Below are 24,488 nucleotides of genomic sequence, written 5' to 3'. Positions count from 1 at the left end.
ACAGTGGCATTAACAGTTAAACCGAATCTCGCCTCGCAGTGAACAGCGCTTTAACTCGTGACTCCAGCAATCGACTATAATCCAGTTAGCATGCATGATCCGCATTAGCATTAGCAGTAGAGCGACATCCGGCTGCGTCTCATGGCTTCGCTGATCAGATACGCAGGGCTGACCTCGGGCTCCTCCGTCATGACCTCGATGTTCTGCCACTCTCCGCACTGATTCGACTTCTTGATCGTGTCCACGACGCACAGCGCGTACAAACAGTCCTCGAACGTCGCCGCCATCGTGAGCGGTCGGCCGTCCCACGTGCGCCGGTCGTCCTGCTCCTGAAACGCCTGGCGTACGGCCTGAACCATGCAGATGGTGCCGGTGAGATACGGAGACGGGATGTCCCGGAAAGCCTTGTCAGGGAGAGACGCGTTTTCTATCTGCGTTTTGTCCTTGAGAAGAAGCTCCTGTCCACATTCGCCGTCGTTCTTCTGCCCGTACAGATCCGTCCCGCAAACCCTCAGCCTCCCAGCCGTTCCCACGACCACGACCTCCTGCCGAAACTCTCCGGGGACGTTGAAGTTGAGCGTGACCGTGCAGCACGCGCCTCCTTCCAGGACCATCTGGAAGGTGCAGAAGTCGTCGCTGGTGATCTGGCGGATCCCTCGGATGTGGTCGGTCTGCTTGACGAAGGTCTTGAGGAAGCCGTGCACCTTCGCCGCGCGCTGGCCGGTCAGAAACGTGAGCAGGTCGATGATGTAACTGCCCACCGAGTGCAGGCCTCCGCCCCCCATCAGGTCGTCGCAGCTCCAGTTGTACTTCTTCCCGAGGAGGCTTCCGGAGTGGACCTGCGCCTCGCACACCAGGAGCTCTCCTGCGTACCCCTCCTCCAGGAGCTCCTTCATGCGCACGAACGCCGGGAGGAACCGCAGCACGTTTCCCATGATGCTCAGCAGCTTCGGGTAATACTGGGCCGCTGACATCATGCGGAAGGCGTCCAGCGGCGTCGCCGTCCGGTCACAGATCACATTTTTACCAATACCTGGAAGAGGAAAATGAGAGAGAGCGTTAGACGTGGGGAGGATACGGGACCACAAAACCATGGGTCAATTTTTTGAAATTGAGATTTATACATATCTGAAAGCTGAATAAATAAGCTTTCCATTGATGTGTGGTTTGTTTTGATAGGACAATATTTGTCAGAGATACAACTATTGAAAATCTGGAATCTGAGGGTACAAAAAAATCTAAACATTGAGAAAATCTCCTTTAAAGTTGTTCATTTATGTTGGCGATTGTGCAGCATTCACTCACACAAATACATGTTTTATATATTTACGGTAGGAAATTTACAATATATCTTCATGGAACATGATCTTTACTTAATATCCTAATGATTTTTGGCATAAAAGAAAAATGGATAATTTTGACTCATACAATGTATTGTTGGCTATTGCCACAGAGATACCCGTGCGACTCGAGACTGGTGACGTGATCCAGGGTCACATATTACAACAAACTCACCTAAAATACATCAAATTAATTAGAGATTAGAGACATAAAAAGACATTAGGGAATTGCTGATCTCATCTGTAAAAAAAAAAAAAAAAATGGAGATAAAAGATTATTGGAGTGTTTTATTTGTGAGATTTACTTGCAATTCAATTATTATAAAAGTCAATTATGGTTACACTTTACTTGGTAACACTATTTGACAGTGTCCTTGTTACATATGTTACATGTAGTTACTATAGTAATAACAGTAAATTATGCATAATTACATGCAATTAACCCTCAACCAAACTTTAATATTAATGTCCTTAACCTTAACCCTCAATATCCTAAATATTAATGTTTTTTTCAGTAGAAATTACAATATAATTTTTAATAATCACATTATTAAACATCTCTAATTACAGGATTCCTTTGAGTTCAGTTCCTCTAAACACCAGCAGAGGGCAAACTTTACCACATATTCATTTCAATGTGAGGCCAGACTGGGTTCAGATTCAATGAAATATGTCTTACTGGGATGCTCGAGTATTTGGATCGTACTGTGAGTCAATAAAAAATACCACTTTCATTAACTCCAGTTAATAATGAATAAGAATTTTCATTTATTTGAAATAGAATCTTTTGTAACATTATAAATGCCACTTTTGATCAATTTAATGCATCCTTGCTTCATTAAAGTATTAATTTCTTACATCGTTTAATTCTCACATCATAATGACCCTTTTTTAGAATGTTAGATTTACACACATTCTTGTTTTAGGTTTTAATTCATGCATCCTAGTCCATCAGAATCAAGTATACAGACAGACTCTGATATAAGATTAACTAATAAAAACATATATTCTTAAAGCCGAGATGAATGAGCATCAAGTGTCTCTCTCAGAGCCGTTCCAGAGAAACAGAAGAGATGAACCGAACTGAGCGATGGCTAACGCTAGCAGGCTAATCTCACATCACTGAGAGACAGAGTCAGAGAATTAATCCAGATGACCCATTTATAGAAATACAGTGAAGAGAAAATACATCTATGCTGGTTCAGATACACTCACTGTCTTTTTACTCTCTCAAACACACTCCTGGTCTTATTGTGAACGACTCTGTGAGTTATTCCACAGATTAAACGTGTCTTCGTGACCTTCCATTAAAACATAACTTGCTTTTCAGATGATGTCATCAGTCCCTCCCCTCAAACCTGGTGTGTGTGTGTGTGTGTGTGTGTGAGAGAGAGAGAGAGAGAGAGATGATAAGAGAGAGAGCGAGAGAGAGACAGATGATGAGAGAGAGAGAGAGAGAGAGATGATGAGAGAGAGAGCGAGAGAGAGAGAGAGAGAGAGATGATGATGAGAGAGAGAGAGAGAGAGAGATGACAAGACAGAGAGAGAGAGAGAGAGAGAGAGATGATGAGAGAGCGAGAGAGATGATGAGAGAGCGAGAGAGATGATGAGAGAGAAAGCGAGAGAGAGAGAGAGATGATGAGAGAGCGAGAGAGATGATGAGAGAGCGAGAGAGATGATGAGAGAGCGAGAGAGATGATGAGAGAGAAAGCGAGAGAGAGAGAGAGATGATGAGAGAGAGACTTTGACTTTGACAGGGATGCAGAGAGAGAGAGAGAGAGAGAGAGAGAGAGAGAGAGAGATTCATTAGTGCAAGGACACTAAGGCTTTGCAATTTCTTCCTCTCTAGGGATCAAACCAGCAATAATCCACATAGTACCTGCACACACACACACACACACACACACACACACACACACACACACACACACACACACACACACACACACACACACACAGAGCATCTTGTGTCATTATCCTCTCAGTCCACAATTATGCATCTTCAAGCTTAGAAACCCAGCAACCAACCAGAATACCCTAGCAACCACATAGCATCGCCCTGGCAACCACTCAAAACACACAAACATCTAGTTCACATCGACACGTCAAATCAAGACAAATTCAGTTATTATAGCGCTTTCCACAACACACACGTTTCAGAGCAGCTTTACAGAAAATCATGTTAATGTCTGTAATATTTCCATGTCTTACAGTTCTGAAACTCTCTGACACTAACCATCTGAAAATCACACAAGACAAAAGAAAAGATGCCAAAACAAAAACATTATTATAATATCTTAATCCAAAAATGTGTTGAAAAGCTTCATAAATCTAAAACTGATCACGCTCTCGTTTATGAATCGTGGAGGAGGAATATTTCTGTCAGATTGGGTTTGATTCTCCCGTCATGAATTATAGAGAGACTGAGACTGACAGTCACACACACACACACACACATCTCACACACACACACACACACACACATCACACACACACACACACACACACACACACACACACACACACACACACACACACACACACACACACACATCACACACACACACACACACACACACACACACACACACCTCCATCAGAACATGCTAACGCTTCTACAGCAGCGCTCTTTCATTTTATTACTGTAGTGTGTGAAAGCTTTTTAATAGAATAATTGCTCAATATTTGAGTAAAAATGCTCTTGTAGGCCTACCCGTGTGTGTGCGTGTGTGTGTGTGTGTGTGTGTCATTTAATGGACTTTTGATGCCAATTTAATTGGACACAAATGAAAACAAATGAAGGATAAATGTGAAAAACATCCTATTATTAATGAATAAATGTCTTGTTTTGAAGTTAAAATATCTGACAATCCTTAAAACAAGTCAGTTTACTTGAGAAGCAACACTCGTTTCCCATGTGAATTAAGAGTTTTTCCTCACCACATTGACAGATAATTGAGCTTGTTTTAGCAAAAACTCACTTCATTTAGATTTTTTAAAAAACAAGACAGAATTTCTTATGTCATTTTACGTATCTAATAAATGCTTCTTGATTTAACAATGTTTAGACATTTGGACTGGAAACAAGACAAACATACTAAGAAAGAAAAGCATTTTTTGCAGTGTCGTGTTGCTTCTCAAGTACAACTCTCGTTTTAACTGGAAAACACATCATAGAAAAGACTAATTAAAAACATACTTAAAGCAACACTGTGTAACTTTTTTAGTTGATTCTTAGCAAAAAACACTTAGTTCTTTCAAAAATATATGTGCTCATTAATGTATATTTACTTCTTTCAAGTAATAAAGTATTCTCTTAAGTTTATAATCTGCCATTGAAAGTACATACGGGTGAGGGGTTCGAATGCCGGTCGCCATGTTGCCCCTCCACCTTGAAACTACATTAGCCAAAGAGGGACATGCCTGTAAATTCAAGCTTCGCCTTTTGCGTTTTTCACTCAGTGACACCGTGACGAATGCGAGGGGGAGATTACTCGCGAGCTCGCGAGTGCCGGCAGATTTGAAAGATAGTGTGTGTGAGTGTGTGTGTGTGCGTACTCACATTTGAAAGAGAGAATTAAAACGTCAACGCGACAGACAAATCAGCAAGACCATAGTCAATATTGGAGTAACTTTTCCCAGATGGAAAGAGCTCATGAGGAGAAAAGATTTAAAAACGGACGCCGAGGTTGCCTGCTTTCTTCTCGACAGGTAATTCAGCCTGTTGTAATTCATTTGTGTAAATTCGAAGTTTTATAGTTGCTTGTCTAACCATAGCATGGTTGTGCATAACGCCAGAACAACTTCATCCTCGCGTCAATGGTGAAAAAGTATTGTTTACCCTGTAACATAAATCTGTGCTGCGACAGATCACAGGTGATGAATAGTTTTAAAGGCGCAATTTTTTAAGCTATATAAAAAAAAGGACACTGTAAATTTAGTTATTTTTAATTGCTTTTACTTTGTACACATTGTAACGTTAGCCTAATCTGATTATGCTGGGATAGCCGATTCCAAGGGTGACGTTTACCTCCTTATCTGTCCTGTAGTTTTATTCATTTTAGACGTATTGTTTATTATTGTCATGGACGAAGTGATAACTGGAAGCCATGTTAATCTTGGAATAATACGGCCACCGTAGGAGTTAAAACGCCCTCGGAATTGAGAGGAACAGAAACTAATATTCACTGGGTAGTCATATACAATTTCACCGCTAGATGGGGGTAAAAATCACACAGTGTAGCTTTAACTTATTTATTTGCATTGCAAAAACCTCCAGAAATGATGGGAAATTTAGACATGACTAAAACAGTAAAATATATTAGAGAGAGAGAGAGAGAGAGAGAGAGAGAAAGAGAGAGAGACTTTGACTTTGACAGGGATGCAGAGAGAGAGAGAGAGAGAGAAAGAGAGAGAGAGAGAGAGAGAGAGAGAGAGATACATTGACAGGGATGCAGAGAGAGATAGAGAGAGAGAGAGAGAGAGAGAGAGAGAGAGAGAGAGAGAGAAAGGGACATCTCTAAACCCTCAGAGATGATGTGTTCAGGTTTAGAGTCGACATGAAGTGCTGAGAATAATTCATCAGAGCTCGTCGTTTCAAGAAAAACACATGTCTGTCTTCAAAAGCTTTCATCAAAATGCAATAACTCACTTTCTTTTCAATTCTCTTTCACTGTAAAATATGACACAATGTGAAAGTGAAATGGGTTATGAATGTCTTCGTCAAAGGATTCATATTTTCACTTTTCTGCTGGCCCAGTTTACACACACACACACACACACCTGACCCATTACCTCAGGGTTTAAAAAACCTCCAAACCCAGAGAATCGAGCGAGTAAAACAGGTTCTGTTATGAGTGCCGGAAATAGATTCCTCCAACGGATCTCATATTTCCACTCCGTCTGAAGGGATGAATGGAGAGATGATACGTGTGTGTGTGTGTGTGTGTGTGTGTGTGTGTGTGTGTGTGTGTGTGTGTGTGTGTGTGCATCTTTACGGCAGAGATCTGACTGACCTCACGCTCACATTAATCACAGTCTTGGTCCATGAGCTCAGACAGAGACATGACACACACACACACACACACACACACACACACACACACACACACACACACACACACTGAATTCAGTTCTGAATGGCACACGACCCCCTTTATACTGCAGAAATACATTCCCATTTCCATATATGCACTTGACAGATGCTTTTATTAAAGCGTTTGCGTTGCATTAAAGGAAAGCCTTCATCAGATCATCATCATCGGGAACACACTCTCCATACTTCCATCCGCTGAGGAAAACCAGGAAGCTTTACATTCACCCATGACTCAATCTTAAAAAGCTCACAAACACCAGTAATATTTAATAAGCGTAATAGTCCAGGACTAAAGTGTGTGTTGTGTGAGTGTGTGTGCCGTTACGATGAACACTGAGAACACGTCAGTCACAGCGAGAGAAGAGAGAGAAGACACTCCAGCCAGAGGAAGAATAGATGTGCAGGAACACACACTGATGAACAAGAGTTTCTGCTGACTTCAGCCATTAGCATTAGCATGTGAAAGCACTGTGATGGATGAGTGTGTGTGTGTGTCGTATAAGAAACCAGCCATACAGACGCTCAGCAGAACAACGCTCCTTTAAACCTGATTTCAGCTGGAGACGTGTTTCTTGGGCCAGTCGTGATGTGTAATGTTCATGTTGAGAGAAGAAGGACACGTGTGTGTCGATAATGACTGTTTTCTAACAGGTGTTTCTGCTGTTCACACACAATGATCTGGTCAAAGGTTTGGAATAATTAGGATTTTAAAATGTTTTTGAAAGCCTCTTCTGCTCAGCGAGGCTGCATTTACTTGATCAGAAATACAGTAAAAACAGTAAAAGTGTGAAATATTATTACAGTTTAAAATAGATGTTTTCTATGGAAGCTTGTTTACGCCACAGAATAACACATACAAAATGTAATTGCTCATTCTCACAATTCCGACTTTTATCAGAATTGCGTGATATAAAGTCACAATTGCGAGAAATAAACTTGCTTTGTAATAACTTGTAGGCCAACTTGATTTGTCTGACTTAATAACACATGGGTCCATTTTCTGAAACTGAGATTCATGCATTATATGAAAGCTGAATAAATAAGCTTTCCATTGATGTGTGGTTTGTTAGGATATGACAATATTTGGCTGAGATACAACTATTGAAAATCTGGAATCTGAGGGTGCAAAAAAATCAAAACATGGAGAAAATCTCCTTTAAAGTTGTTCATTTATGTTGGCGATTGTGCTGCATTCACTCACACAAATACATGTTTTATATATTTACGGAAGGAAATTTACTAAATATCTTCATGGAACATGATCTTTACTTAATATCCTAATGATTTTTGGCATAAACGAAAAATGGATAATTTTGACTCATACAATGTATTGTTGGCTATTGCCACAGAGATACCCGTGCGACTCATGACTGGTGACGTGATCCAGGGTCACATATAAAGTCAGAATTATGAGAATAAAAAGTCGCAATTCTGAGGGTCTTTTTTTCCTTAAAATTGGACTTTATAACTTGAATTGCGAGATAAAAAGTCGCAATTATCTTAAAAATAAATAAATAAATAATAATCTTTTAAAATGTTTTGTGGCAGAAACAAGCTTCCAAAGTCTTCTAATCGATTAATCTTTTAAAATATTATTTATTCCTGTGATCAAAGCTGAATTTCCAGCATCATTACTCCAGTCTTCAGTGTCACATGATCCTTCACAAATCACTCTAATATGATGATTTGCGGATTTTAAAAGTCGAATTATTCCAAATTTGTATATCTATGTATCTATATGTAGTCTCATATAGTAATATATGTATGAAAGTGTGATGAAAGGGTGTTTTCCGAGTGAGCACTCCAGTCAGCCTCATATAACTGCAGACTGAGATAAAATCCCTGGTCAAGCGTGATCTGTGTTGTTCCTGCTGTCCTCCTCCTCCTCCTCTGGATGAAAACTGAAGACATTGATCTGCAGTGGAAGTGTGTTGTGGACCGAATGCTCTTGTGTGTGTGTGTGTGTGTCTACGGGACAGTAAACCACAGCCTTCATCTTCATCGCATTAAAACACACACAGAGTGCAGGACACGCTAACCGCAGGAACACATCAGCCTCGTGCAGAATGCATTCAGAAATCACTGACTGACACACACACACACACACACACACAAATGCATTGTTATTCTAAACGTCCTTGTATTTCTTTTTCATGCAAATGCACGACACAATTAGCCGTCCGTCTCTAATTAACAGTTACAACAGTTACAGGACATCAGCCGGATGAAAGTGTGTCGTGTGCTCGTGTTCAGTGTGTGTGTGTGTGTGTGGACGTGTGTGTCCCAGCGGAGGTTATTCGACTCGCTCATCATCTCTCGTCGTGATGTAATGCCGAACTCTATTGTGTCTCGGGGAATTCCTCGTCATTGTGATTCTCTGAGCCGAACGCCTCGAGCTGATAAAGCGGGAAGCAGAGACTCTTTCAGGACACACTCCGTGACCTCTGACCTTTCTGTTCAACCCACTGACAATATACATCATGTTCTGCCACATTTTCCTCTATACTTTCTACCTATATATATATAATTTATGATAGAACTTCATAATATATATATATATATATATATATATATATATATAATGTGTGTATTTATATTTTGGATTTATTATGAAGTTCTATCATAAATTATATATATATATATATATATATATATAATGCTACAAATTTGTGATAGAACTTATCTATGTATATGTATAATGTATATGTATAATTATAAATGTATTGTATATATGTATTTTTTATATATTTTAAATATATTGTATATGACAATAATTTATAATAATTATATATTTATATATTAATAAATAAAATGCATGTATAGATATATAATTGATAATAATTAGAGATAAATAAAAATTAAATAATAAAAATAAATAAATAAATAAATAGTATTGCAAATAAATATAAAAGTACTAAATACATAAATTGTATTGTTTAATAAATAAAATGTAATACAATAAAATGTATTGCATATATATATATATATATATATACACACAACAAATAAATATACAAATAAACAATTTATGTAAAAATAAATCTATTATTATATAAATATATATAATTTGGAATAATGTGCAGAAATGAATTGTTGAAATATAATTTTATATATCAGTAATTTGCTGTTGAATAGTAAAGGCTGGATGTTGTGTTTCCAAGGCCTTTAACGGATCAGTGACTCGGATATAATCTCACTCTTCCTGATATGATGATGACACAGAGTTATGAATATCTGGATTATCAGATCCTGCTGAGATATACGTCACCACACGCGCATTCGTGGAAAATCATCATTAGCCTACTTCTTTCATTCATCAAAACTAATCAAGCAACAACAATAATCACAGCTCCAGCTTTCCAGTGTCTCACATCTGTAATAGTTTTTAAGCAAAAGGAAAGAGTCTGTGTTATCTGATTAATATATTCACTGCTAAAGGCCGTCGCTCGCAGATTTTATTGCTTGTTATGAAACATAACCATGACCAATAATAACCATGATAACCATGACTAACATTTTTAGAGGCTTCAGACTTCCAGAAGGTTTTTACCAGTTGCACAGCGAAAAATCCCAAACATCATTTCTACTAAACAGCCTGAACACACACAGAACACCCTAGCAACCGCCTAACACTGCCATGGCAACCACCCACAACACTCGCACATTTAAAGAGACATGCGACTCTAAATCCCAAACATCCAGTCAGTCAAACGAACAGTTGTGTGTGAGCTCATCTGTCTCTGGTAATGTGCATCTGTGTGTGTGTGTGTGTGTGACGGTGCGTTTTGTGAAATGCATTATTTAGATGCAAAAAGATGCTATTTATTTTAAAGGAAAATTCAGTCATTATTTACTCAACCTCACGCTCGGAAGAATCGGCTGCTCTTTATTTTCCATGAATTTTTTTTTTTCTATATGTGACCCTGGATCACGTCACCAGTCACATGTCGCACGGGTATCTCTGTGGCAATAGCCAACAATACATTGTATGAGTCAAAATTATAGATTTTTTTTTATGCCAAAAATCATTAGGATATTAAGTAAAGATCATGTTCCATGAAGATATTCAGTAAATTTCCAACCGTAAATATATAAAACATGTATTTGTGTGAGTGAATGCAGCACAATCGCCAACATAAATGAACAACTTTAAAGGAGATTTTCTCAATGTTTCGATTTGTTTTCACCCTCAGATTCCAGATTTTCAATAGTTGTATCTCGACCAAATATTGTCATATCCTAACAAACCACACATCAATGGAAAGCTCATTTATTCAGCTTTCAGATTATATATAATTCTCAATATCAAAAAAATTGACCCATGTGACTGGTTTTGTGGTCCAGGGTCACATATGAACAGGGACATTCAAACTGGTTTTGTGAACCAGATTAACCAGGAGAGGATCCGACTCACAAGAATGATTCGTTGATTCACTGAATGATTCACTCTTATGAACATGCACAGGAGAGATAGGGTTGATCTTAAGAGTTTTAATGAATAACAACCTAAATCTGACTCTGTTCCTCACACACTATCATGTGACTTTGGAGGAACTGGAATATGCATGAGTATTTTCCTTGAAAGCTTCAATCCCTGTTAACAGCATGAAAAACAGCCTTCAAAACACTGAAGAATTAAACAATAATGCTATTTTCATTTTCATTTTTGGGAGAACTATCCCTTTAAACATTCCCAGGATATTCTGCATTTCTCTCTTATTGCTGCCGTGTTTCTAGTTTTGCTGGTTTTGCTGGATAGAGTTTATCTGTCAGAAGAGCATTTGACTATCACGGCTGTTTCCGCGCATGCAAAGCCAAATGTTTGCATAGAGCAGCCGAAATGACACTTTATCAGAGCATGAGGAGGTCAAAGGTCGCTGCGAGCGGCCTGAGTATGTTGTCATTTGATTGACAGGTCAATTTCTGTGTTGTTTTCTCTCTCTCTCAGCTTCACACTTCTGCTGAGACACACTGAACCCGTCTGGAGGAGTCAAACCTTCATCACGGCACTCTTCACACAAATCAACCGCACTATATTCAGTGCAAAACCAGACAGTGTATTTAAGACATGTCTGGAAAGTTTGGTCACAGTCACAGACTTTATTAAGAACTGCATGCTACTCATACTAGCTTTGCTGATTTCATGATGTATAATGTGCACTGGTAAACATACACACTTTTACACTAAAATTAGAATAGAAATGCAACATGCATCAGTATTTATTTCTGAGATGAGGCTGAACAAAACCTGGAATATGTAAATGCATGTAAATGAGGTCATGTGACAAAGTAGCGTAGAATTGAAACGTTTGGCTGTTTTCAGAATGAAATACTCAGTGCTTTGTAAATATCAAGCTAGTTTTCAATTCCAAACTGTTTAAATTAATATTTATTGAAAGTATTTGAAGCAATGTTCTATGTTGTAGTCACATGACCTCATTTACATACCATAATTCATACACTGCACCTAGTGTACATACCGCATAGTAATGTTATGTTATTATGCTGCAAGAAAGAGCATATATCATGAAAACTCTGGGATATTTATGAAATCAAAAGCCTCACAGTAAATCTAATCTAAAGCCTGAAAGATTAAACTTCTCGAGTAAAGAGAAAAACACACAGATATTAATGCAAACCATAAGCCATCTGTTCTTTACTGAACTCACTAATACAATTCAATTTTAAAACATTTCAAAATATGCATTTATTCTAATGCAAAACAACTGATAGTGGTGCATAATATTGAATATTTTGAATGCAATATAAAAAATATAATATTTAAATATATATAATATAAAATATTTAGTATTTATCTTCCCGTTTGTGCACATCTTCCATAAAAGGCGCTGCTGTGAAGGGAAGGATGTTATCAGACGTTGTGGTTTGACCTTCTTGCCTTATTAAGACAATGACAGCATTCTGAGTCTGCTCTTCACATCACCAGTGTTTCCCCTGAGCACTTCCTGTTTCTCACTTCCTGTGACATCACACCACTTTAAGCCCTGATGAAAAGGTACGAGAGTCCACCCACACGCAGACCCTTCTCCAGGCTCCAGGGACAGGAAGTAGTCACACACCACAGGAAGTGAGATCGCATGCGGCTTCTCTCTACATCTAACCTGCTTTCAGTGACATTAAACATCAACTGTTTTTACACTAGATTACTGCGTCAACATCAGCGGTACTTTACCATCACTGAGACACTATTACAGTTTTTATTACTAGTTTCAATTCATTTTTATTTTTATATTGAAGTTTTAGTAATTTTGTTGTGTGTTTTTGGCATTTTATTATTATTTATTATTTTTATTTATTTATTTGTATTTATTTGTTTTATTCCATCTTAATTAAAATTCTATTTTAATTGTTTAAATACATTTTAATAACCAAAAATGATGTCTAAATAGCTGAATGCATAAAATGTAACAGTTTAATAATAATAATTTTTACAATAATAGGGACCAATTAAATGTTTTTCAGATTTTTTTTTTTTTTGGGGGGATTTATGATTAAATGCAAATTTATTTATTTATTATTTTATTTATTTACAAAGCGAGTTTTCAATTAAATGTTACTGTACATTTTAAAATCATTGTAATTTTGTTGTTTTTTTGGCATTTTTATTTTTTATTAGTTTCTTTTTTAATATACTTTTTTATATAAATGTTTATATCATTATAAACTACTTTCAGTTATTTTTTAAACAATGAAAATATTTTTTTTTTTTTTTGCCTTGGCAAAAAATAAATATATATTTTTAATTTCAGTTAATGTTTATTTTATTGAAAGTAACAGAATTGTTTAATGGTTTTAGTATGCCATCACATAAACATGGAGACAGACACATGCACATCATCAAGAACGTTCAGATCGCATAGTAACGTTTGCAGAGAGGATTATTCTGTTGATGATAATCATACACCTGAAATACAAATGCTAGTGTTTAAAAGCATCATTTATCCTCCAGCATTTGCACGACTCATTTGAACTAACAAAAGGTGTTATTATCATTTTGTCTCCTTATAAAACATCTTCCGAGTGCCAGCAATGGAGATGTCAATATAAGAACATAAGCAAATTTCCTGAGCGTCACGAGCTGAAGCGCAGTGAGCACATAATGAGCAGCACACATGCTCCAGTGCACTAGTGTGAGTGAAGTCATGCCTATACGAGACGGATAAACAGAGGGAGTCTCCTGCGTCCACACACATGCATTGCTCAGGAATGCTCAGAGAAAGCAGACTGAAAGAGCTCATCTCAGCCAACAAAGAGAATTTCACAGGACTTCACAGGCTTCACAGGAGCGCGTTTCTCTCCCAGCGCACATTAGCATGTCTATAGCGGAGCAGAGGCTGAAGGTGGCGGGCCGGGGGACTCCCGAAACAAGCGTGGTATTCAGCGGAAGCATGGGAACGGGAGTCTCCGGGCCCTCAGACGCCTCGCTGACCGGAGAGACCCACGGGCCTGTGATATATCAAAGCTCAGAGCTCTTCACAACATGTCAAAATAAGAGTTTGGTTTAACTTGGAGAAATTGTGACAGAAATATGATGTTGAATGCACTTCACTAGAATTATTAAAACTTTATTTTAAAATATCACAGAATTTATCTTCCATGTTTAAATTTTTAACAGTAAACCTTTTTTTGTGCAGTAAAAAAAAATAACGGAAGTGTCGCATTTTGATTTGATTACATATTAAATTTTAGGACTTTTAATCTGTTAAACTTTTAATAAATTGTTTTTAAATTGTAAAAATAAAATGTAACCTAGACATAATATTTAAATGAAAAAAAAATGAATTTGGGAAAAATAAATGAATTTATAGTGCCCTAAAATTTAATAAATTGTTGTTAAATTGTACATGTTTCTTGATTTTAATTAATTAGACATGCTTATAAAGTTTATTTTAAGCATTAAAACATAATCTAGAAAAATTCAAATGGAAAAAAAATTGAATTTGGGGAAGAAAAAAAAATGTCATAGTGCCCTAAAAAAATTACTTACTGTTAAATTGTTGTTAGACAGACTGTACAAGTTTAAAATTAATTATACATGCTTTTGATTATTAAAATTAAAATGTAACCATTAAAATTGAATCTAGAAAAATGTAAATGGAAAAAATGGAATTTGAGAAAAAATATAACGGAATAAATAAACATGTAACAGGGCTCTACACACACACTGCTGCGACATCCCTTGTGTTTCTGAAAGTCTATTCTTAGACCTTCCCTGCAGTTCACACAGATGAGCACGAGTGTTTGAGCCGGTGGACCGAAGCCAATTTGACATCCGACACACACACACACACACACACACACACTCACATCAGACGAGACAAATCACAACTGAAGGACACCGCCGACACACACACTCACATCAGACGAGACAAATCAACTGAAGGACACACTGGTCTCATGTAGATCTGCTCCATCAGTTTCCACAGCACAGCTCTTCAATCCCGACTACTACACTCTCACTGGCTTGAGTTAAGAACATATATCACATGCTTTATATTATAAACCAGTCATGTGTGCCATGATGCTGCCGCGTTTAGTTGCTGTGAGTGTTTGTCACATGCATAATGTGTTCAGAAGTTGTCCAATGTCATGTTTCATCTTCAAACCTTTGGGATTTTTGTGGAAAGATGCATTTCTGATCGAAAGAACAAGATTAAGAAAGATATACAACATTACAACATATTTGCCTTTCCCTCACAGCCTCATTTTCATCAGATTATAAAGAAAGCAATAATAAAGGCCTGAAGGGGATCATGTGAGCGTCAGGACAGACCGCAGACACTGGAAATGCTAATGTATTCCACTGGAGTCGAGTGGCAAATCACGCTTTCATAATCCGCCGTTCGTGAAATGCTCAGCGCCAGGAGAAGAGGACCTGATTGAGCACAGCACTGCCACATTATTCAACAGCCAAAATGGAGGACGAACTGAGGTCACACTGTCTTATTTTCTTCACACTAAAGATGACGTACGTGTGCACAAGTTCTCATAAAATGCCAAGATGAAAAATGGATAATAATAATAAATGTTTTCATGAATTACAAATCTGAATCCAGTGCAAACTTAAGAGTTGAAATGCATGAAAAATACAGAAAAACAAACTGTAAATGTATGAAAAAACCTTCAGCTAGATGACTTACAAAACACCTTTTCTTAAATACTTTTTAAAAAATGTATAGTAAACATAATTGCAATATTTCATATTTTGTATAAGATTTTTATTTTGTGAAAATAATATTAATACTAATAATTAATAATAATTATTGCACAATTTGGCCCAGAATTCCATGAATATATATACATTTGACTACTATAATAATAATCAAGTTGATACATAATTACAAAAAGTTTGGCAAAATTGTGCAATAATAATACTATTATTTATATATTATTAATATTATTTGCAATAATAATAATAATTATTATTATTATTTTCACTAAATAAAAATATTATACAAAATAGGAAATATTACAATTATAATATTTACTATAAATAAAAAAGTATTTAAGAAATACTTTTTTTTTCTTCTTCTTTTTTTTAATAAAAGTGATACAAATAATTGCATTTTAAATTGCAATCACAATTAGATTTCCCCCAGATTGTGCAGGTCTGAGATGACTAGGAAAAACACCTTCAGAAAAATGCCATAACTTCCCAGAATTCCCCTGAACTCTCCAACGCTCAGATGCCGTCAGGAACACTGTGACGTGACCAGAGCATTACTTGTGTTTCATTCCAGCTGTTATTGAGGGACTTTACAAGCATTTCTGTCACGATACGTCCAATCTCACTCCATCGGATCATGCATCACACACACCTTCAAAAGAGGAACTCAGCTTTCAAAATACTTTCAAAATTAGAAATAACTGCTCTGTACGGCTTCTGTTAATCATCACGAGCCGGAAGAAACCAGAAAGATGAAGAAACCTGGAAAGTGCCTGTCATGTTGCCTAGATAGGCAGTGCACTAGGTTTTTGAACAAAGCTAATATGTGTGTGTGCCAGCAGATCCTCTGTCCTTGCTTTAACATTATCTTAATGAGATAAACAGGAGAAAAAATCAATCATCTTCTTAAACGGATTAGCTGGAACACATCGACACAAGCACAACTCAAATATTTGCCCTAAAGTACGTGTTTGCTCAGAGCTGAACACTCATGATGTTCCTTTACCTCCTTTATTTACACATTTCACAACTTCACCAGGGTAAACTTTGAGTGCTAGCTAATCCTACAACACAACAGGCCAGAAAAACCCTGTCTGCTCGGGTTTACGAGAAGGTAAACATGTTCAGTATCAGCATTGTGACGTTATTTTTATGATCGTAATGAACTCTATAGATAAACAATCTTCATATTATGAGTTTCTTATCATGGTAAATCACAGCGAGTGTAAAGTTTCCATGATGTGAACGTGACTGACCTGACTTGAGGAACAGCTGAGGTCACATGACCTGACGAGAATGACAACACTGCTATTGGTAAGAGGAAACAGCAACTATATTTCTCTCATTACTCGTTTGATTAAGACAACTAGCAACCACACAGGCCACTGTAATCTAAATATAATACTGATGTTATGCTATGTAGTGCTAAATATAGGGATTTCAACATGGAAAGGCTAGCCTGTGGATAATAATCCACTCTGTTGATGGTTCCCGAGGTTATTTTGGGGTCATGGTCCTCAGAGATGAATAATTCCTCAGGTTATTTCTGACTGTTATTGGACACCTGTGAACGTCAGTCTGCCCGTCTCTACTGACTCAACTACCGACTCCAGAAGCAAAACACACGCCTGAGATGCTCTGGAGACACGAAAGCACTAGCTTTGACCTCTGGAAGACCTCGACCTCAGTCGTGAACACATGGATCTCCTCCTCAGAGGACGATATTATTGCTCAGAGATGCTCTTTCAAAAGCTCAGGAGACGTAACAGTGAAAACCCAGATCCAGAGCATCAACTCTGATGTTTCTTTGGGGAATAAAACACAATTGAGTCGCCTGTCGTCGTCCAGTAAGTGTATAGAGATAGAAATAAATGTATGTACTAAAAAAAACTTCTGGATATAGAAACGGCCTTCAGTCGGCTGCACAAACACTGTTTCTCAATGGAGCTTTACTGACCCGAAAACACAATTCTGATGCAATGATTGGTGATGCAAGTCAGTTTTCTGTTTTCTGAAGTAGTCATTTATTAAAGCCACACCTAAGCTGACAGGAACATGATCTGACACGCGCTCTCCTTCATGAGAACCATCAGAGGAACATTGAGCAACTCATCCACATGAAGCGCATTAGTGGTATTTCACATGCTGTGAAGGTTTCAGTATCACCAAAACATCTGAAATCTAAAGGGAGGCTTGTTTCCGCCACAGAATAAAAAGATTATTGCAACTTTTATCGCAAAATTCAGACTTCTTTCACACAATTGTGAATTTATATCTAGCAATTTTGATGTTTTCCAGAATTTTGAGTTTATATCTAGCAATTTTTGACGTTTGCCGCAATTTTGACGTTTCTCTGTATTCTGGGTTTACATCTCGCAATTTTGCAGTTTTTCAGAATTCTTTTATGTTTCTCAGAATTCTGAGTTTCCATATTAAGTGTAGCGTCAGTTCTGGCGGGTCACGTTAGTCAAGCTCGTATCAGTGACTCTCAGCTGATCCACGTCTACCTATAGAGCTGGTAAGTCCCGCCCCTTCCGCTAACCCCACTGGACCTCTAGGTTGAAAAATCGTCAATGCAAGTGAATGTGAGAAAATAATTATTTTCTGGTCCCGTTTGAATTTTGCCGTGAATGTGACATATGTTGTCTGAATTTTTTATATAATTTTTTGTGTAAAGAATGCTACAATTTAGCGGGTAGAAGCTTGATACGGTTAGACTTTGTGTGAGAGCACTTTGTGGACTACAACTCTTCACTGCTTTCAACACGAATCTGAAGAAAGAACAGCCCATTTGGTTTGAATGGTGACATTTGGGTATAAAACACACAGGCATCTCGATCTGTCTCCATAGATTATCGCAGCATTAGCACCGTGATTTGACAAGTGGAGGGGAAATGTGTTATGGGGTGACGTCACATAGGCGACATGTAGTCTTTCTCGTTTTGTCTTTTCCACAACTGCTAGCCAAAGAATCATACCATATACTGTCAAACTCGTAACATGAAAAATTATATAAAAAATTCACAGACAACATATGTTCACATTCATGGCACAATTCAAACGGGATCAGAAAATAATTATTTTCTCACATTCACTTGCATTGACGATTTTTCAACCTAGAGGTCCAGTGGGGTTTTAAGGATGGGCGGGACTTACCAGCTCTATAGGAATACGACGTCTATCACCGTATACATATATAAGCTCCTTCAGTGTTATCAACAGCTATCGCGTTTCTCATGAGATATCTGCAATACATTCATGTTGGTTCTGTTCTGTTTACCCTAAGGGGGGTTATCGCTGCATGGATGCAAAGGGAGTTCTTGCCCAGAACAGAACCATACCGCCAATCCAAACTGGATGCAATTGCCAATCGTATTTGACGATAAGTGGTCCTGACAGAACTTGCAATTTGACATGTTTCTTGGAATTGTGAGTTTACATCTCGCAATCTTGACATGTTTCTCGGAATTTTGGAGATTGTCCTCACTGCAGAACACAAAATCCAGGGGGAGGAGTTGGATCTCCCACCGTACATATAGCCTACCTAAACCTACCCATCTCCACCCCCTGATCCCTAAACCCACCCCTAAACCTACCAATCTCCACCCCTTATATCTGGATCCAACTCCGCCCCCTGGATCTCGTGAACTGCAGTGAGGTGCTACTGGAATTTTGACATGTTTCTCGGAATTCTGAGTTTTCATCTCGCAATTTTGACATGTTTCTCGGAATTTTGATTTTTCATCTCGCAATTCTGACGTTTCTCGGAATTCTGAGTTTTCATCTCGCAATTTTGACGTTTCTCGGAATTTTGATCGTTTCTCGGAATTTTGACATGTTAGAATTTTGATTTTTCATCTCGCAATTTTGACGTTTCTCGGAATTCTGAGTTTTCATCTCGCAATTTTGACATGTTTATCGGAATTTTAATTTTTCATCTCGCAATTTTGACATGTTTCTCGGAATTCTGAGTTTTCATCTCGCAATTTTGACGTTTCTCGGAATTCTGCCATGTTTCTCAGAAGTAAATTAAATGAATGCATTAATCTTTTCTCAGAATTGCAATTATTCTCAGAATTTTGAGTTTACATCCCGCAACTGAAAGTTAAAATCGCAATTGCAAGTTATTCCAAGACTCTGTCTTTTAAGCTTGAAGCCCAGAATTGCGAGAAAAACTCTCAGAAATGTAAGATATACACTTTTTACATATACATTTTTTTGGACACAAAACAAGCTTCCATCATCTGATGTCCCTCACCCAGTGTCTTGACGGCGATCTGTCTCGTGAGCGGTGGAGGAAGGTTGATGCACACCAGATCCACATCCGGATGCAGAAGCACGTCATCGATCCGGTTAGTGTAGAAGGGCACGTCCATGTCGCGCGCGAGCTCCTCCGCCTCCTCCTGCGTGCGACCCCACAGCGCCTTCACCGAGAAGCCCTCGTTCTTCAGCAGAGGGATGATGACCCGGGCCGTCAGACTGGTGCCGAACACACCCACCCCGGGCAACATGACGGATGAGTGCGTGATGCTCACACACCTGAGGCGGGAGACCCGGCGGGTGCAGGTTCGAGCCCGAGCAGAGTGCATCCATCAACTATGACCATTGCGCCTTCGGGTTCCTCCTTTCTGTCTTAAATCTAATGTAAACTAGAGTAATCAATAACTATTCATTCAAATGAAAGAGGTGAGATGTGTTAATCTTCCTCAAAATCATCATTATCCTCCTCCTCCTGCACACTGAGACCCGCGTCTGCGCATTTGTAAACGCTCCCTAGTCTGAATATAAGCGATGATGATAATATTATATTCACAAATGTATTTGTATCCGCTTCGATTTCTGCGCGACGCGTCGCGTCCACTCTGTATCATCCAAAAGGACGCAAACGCATCACTGCCGCGTCACGATCCCGTCGCGATGCGAATGAAATCCAAATAATATTTGTAAAAATGTGTCTCGGATCAGCGCTGTAGCGTCTCCGCACCGCTCGCTATCAATATTGCGATCATCTGCTCCAGTGCGGGCGCGTTAACTCCCCGTTAACCCCTTCACCGCCGGAGACAACACACCGATCCTACTATGGCGAAGGCGTGGCGCGTGAATATTAATTACGCAGCGTGACGTTAGCTAAAGAGGACGTTCTGATTGGCTGGCACGCAGGTGGGCGCTGGGTTAGCTGGCGAATCCTACTGCGTTGAAGGCGTGGTTTATGAATATTAATTATGTTGCGTAATAGGACGCTGAAAGGGTTACCAAGCAACGTCAGCATGCTTAAAGGGTCAGTTCACCCCAAAATTGAAAATGTTGTCATAATTTATGCACCCTCATGTTGTCCCTAACCTTTATGAGTTTCTTTCTTCTGTTGAACACAAAATAAAATATTTTGAAGAATGTTGGTAACTAAACAGTTGATGGTCGCCATTGACTTCCATAGTAGTTTTATCCCTACTATTGAAATAAATGTGTATTTTAACAACATTGTTTAAAATATCTTCTTTTGTGTTCAACAGAAGAAAGAAACTCATACAGCACTGGAACAACATGAGGGTGAGAAAATGATAACATAATTAATTTTTTTTAGGTGAACTATCCCTTTAAATGCTTAATATTCATAAGCAAAGCCTAGCTGTGTAATTATGCATCCCGCTCGTTTGATCACAGCGGGAGACAGTGACTGCAGTGAACGGAAACACAATAACCCAGTGAGAAGACCACAAATGAATCACTGTTAGTTTAAAAATCATTTAATAAATGGCATAGAAGACAATAAGGGTTAAGGGTTAATTGCATGTCATATTAAGATATTTAGTATGTCACTGCTTAAGAATAAAATATCACAAGCATTAAACATTGCACCATTGCAATCATCACTGCATCAGTGTTTCCAAAGGAAGCTCAAACCTCCTCATCATCATGATGTGTTCATATCTGAGCATGAGTCAATATTTAGATGGAAAGTACAGCAGTGAGTCAATAACTGTATTGTTTCTGCATGTTCATAAACTTGCCTATGGCAGAATGGAGGAGGAGGATGATTGACACCATACTTTGACCTACGACCTTTCTGATCACCTCATCAGAAGAGTTCAAACAGAATTTGAGTTCTAAAATATTAGGTGAATGTTTTATTTGTTTCTGTGTGTGTGTGTGTGTGTGTGATAATGATTTAATCAGACGCTTGTGTCTCTGGTCTGACTGTGTGCTGTGGATCATGTGACGTACATGTGAAGTGTGAACACACACCCCAAACACACTGGAATCTGGGAGAGGAATATGATCATTCTGATATATAATAACACAGCGACTCTCTTTGGTTTATATATCATGTTGGTAACACTTTACAATAAGGTTCATTAGTGAACATTAGTTAACTACCTTAGTTTTAACATGAATAAACAATACTTCTACAGCAATATTAATTTCAACATTTACTAATACAATATTAAACTCAAAGGTTGTATTTGTTAACATTAGGTAATGCACTGTGAACTAACATGAACAAAGATTAATAAACAATGTAATAAATGTATTGCTCGTTCATGTTAGTAAATACATTAATGTTAACTAATGAGCCTTATTGTAAAGTGTTACTTTTTTTTTTTTATATATTTCTACTGATAATTCTGAATATTGCTGAATTGCAGTGTGAACTGTAAGGTGGACATTTCATTTAGAAAAAGATCACAATAAAATAATTCAATAACAGTGTCTTTGTTAAACATGTAGTTACTCGAGTAATTACTATAAATTGTGCTTAATACATGAAACCACACCCGAATCATAACCATAACTCTATAGTTAATTATTATTACTCAGTACTTATAATTACACTATAACAAGGACACCTTAAAATAAAGTGGAACCAAGAATTCCAATAGAATCATAATTAGGAATTAATCCTGTTAGAATTAAACAACTAAAGATGGTTTGTGTGCGAGTGAAGAGTGTGTTTCACATCGTTTATTCATGCATCCCGAAACCAAATGAGCCGAAGAACAAATATTGATTCGGCTGATGGTTCTTGACCCCGGACCAGCAAAGGTCAATGAATGCATGTGAACAGAGAATAACTGTTCAGACACTGAAGCCACACACTCATCGGTTTATCAGGCAAAGTGCTAAAGCGCCACCTGGTGTTTGATACACGCAAACCACGTGTTTCATAAATTCTATATGTTTGTAAACTCTATATTTTAAGAGCTGTAATTGCGCACAGTTTTGTTTTGCAACATTTCTAAACCACTGTTTGTATGTAGTGTTATGTGATTGGTGGATGCCGTCTGGCTTTCTCGGTTGTTTGAACATTTGAATTTGGTCTTTGCTTGTATTTAAATGAGTGTTTGTGCACCTGCAGTTTTAGACGTGTGTGCTGAAATAAACTCTATTATTTCTGCCTATTTCACAAGTCTTGCTGGTTTTGTTCAAATAAATCACCGTTTTGCCTTTATTACTGTAGTTCATTTTTAATGATCCTGTGATGTACAGTTAATTTGATATCATACTCAAACTTCATGTATATTAATATAAAAATAGGGAAACACTTTACAATAAGGTACATTAGTTAACATGAACCAATAATGAACTGCACTAATACAGCATTTTTTAATCTTTGTCAATTTCAACATTTACTAATACTTTATTAAAATCGTGTTACATTAGTTAATGCACTGTGAACTAACAATGAACAGCTGTATTTTTAGTAACTAACATTAACAAATGAACCTTCTTGTGAAGTGTTACCAAATCATGTTTTAGAAGGTTTAGCATGTCGGTGCATGACATCTGTAATCTCTCACAGACACAACATTCCAGTCTCACATCATTCCTGGATCCACTTCCTCTTCCTGGCAATCAAGAAATCAATCATATAAAGTGTAGCACTTTTATTTAAATTACTCAGAGGCACGAGTTTCACTTAAAGGGAGATCCTTCACTACACACTCACGACACGAGTAACGCCCTACCCGAGTGTGTGACGGTCCACGGCCTCAGATCAACGGCCGCTCGCACAGTCCCACAGATCTCAGATCAGTTCATAACCTTCAGCTAACAGCACTGACTGAGCAACAAACCTGACCTGAGGTCAGCTTCACGGAGAAAGCACTCACCTCTCTCTCACACACACACACACACACTCTCCCTCTCACACACACACACACACACACACACGCACACACTCACTCTCTCTCTCTCTCTCTCTCTCTCTCTCTCTCACACACACACACACACACACACACACACACACACCCCCCCCCTGTGGTCTTCTTTCAAACAGATGCGGATCTGAAACGTACTAAAAGACGAGCATGACCCCTGGTACACACTGTTGCGAGTGAAACCGTCACACACACTGAGGTAGAGGACAGAAGATGCAGCCTTTCACATGTTCACTGCTGATTTTGGAGAAAAACATGGATTTACACATGTAAAAAAGATGTTGTAAAATGTGTTAAACTCTGAGTTAAAGTCTGAGACCACACTGGAAATCTGCGAGTTTCAAAATCAAACGTAAACATGGAAATAAACAAAGTTTTAAACAATGTTGTGATGTAAACTACAGTATATTAAAAATTATAAAAATAAGATACTTATTAATATTTATATATATTTCACTCCCTCTCTCTCTCTCTATATATATATAAATAATTCTATATTCATAATTTATAGACGTACTTTTTATATATTAACATTTTATAAATAATTGTATTTATTTTTATTAATAAATATAAATGAAAAAATATATAAAATGTTTATATATATATATACAGTACAGGCCAAAAGTTTGGACACATTACTATTTTTAATGTTTTTGAAAGAAGTTTCTTCTGCTCATCAAGCCTACATTTATTTGATCAAAAATACAGAA

The 24,488-nt window shown here is 37.8% G+C and overlaps 1 protein-coding gene across 1 annotated transcript; it reads right to left on the bottom strand.

The window, feature by feature from the left end:
• Window positions 1-93: 93 nt before the first annotated feature.
• gfod1 (glucose-fructose oxidoreductase domain containing 1) lies at window positions 94-24,204 on the bottom strand. The gene is made up of 2 exons (XM_079862810.1): window positions 19,881-24,204; window positions 94-1,033 (listed from the first exon to the last, which is right to left on the bottom strand). Exons 1-2 carry the CDS (start codon window positions 20,209-20,211, stop codon window positions 111-113), a joined length of 1,254 nt encoding a protein of 417 aa, XP_079718936.1. The 5' UTR covers window positions 20,212-24,204; the 3' UTR covers window positions 94-110.
• Window positions 24,205-24,488: the final 284 nt, after the last annotated feature.

The sequence above is a fragment of the Squalius cephalus genome (genome assembly GCF_949319135.1).
Source record: "Squalius cephalus genome assembly, chromosome: 25".
In the NCBI taxonomy this organism is placed as follows: Eukaryota; Metazoa; Chordata; class Actinopteri; order Cypriniformes; family Leuciscidae; genus Squalius; species Squalius cephalus.
This window is presented reverse-complemented; position numbering and strand designations above follow the sequence as displayed.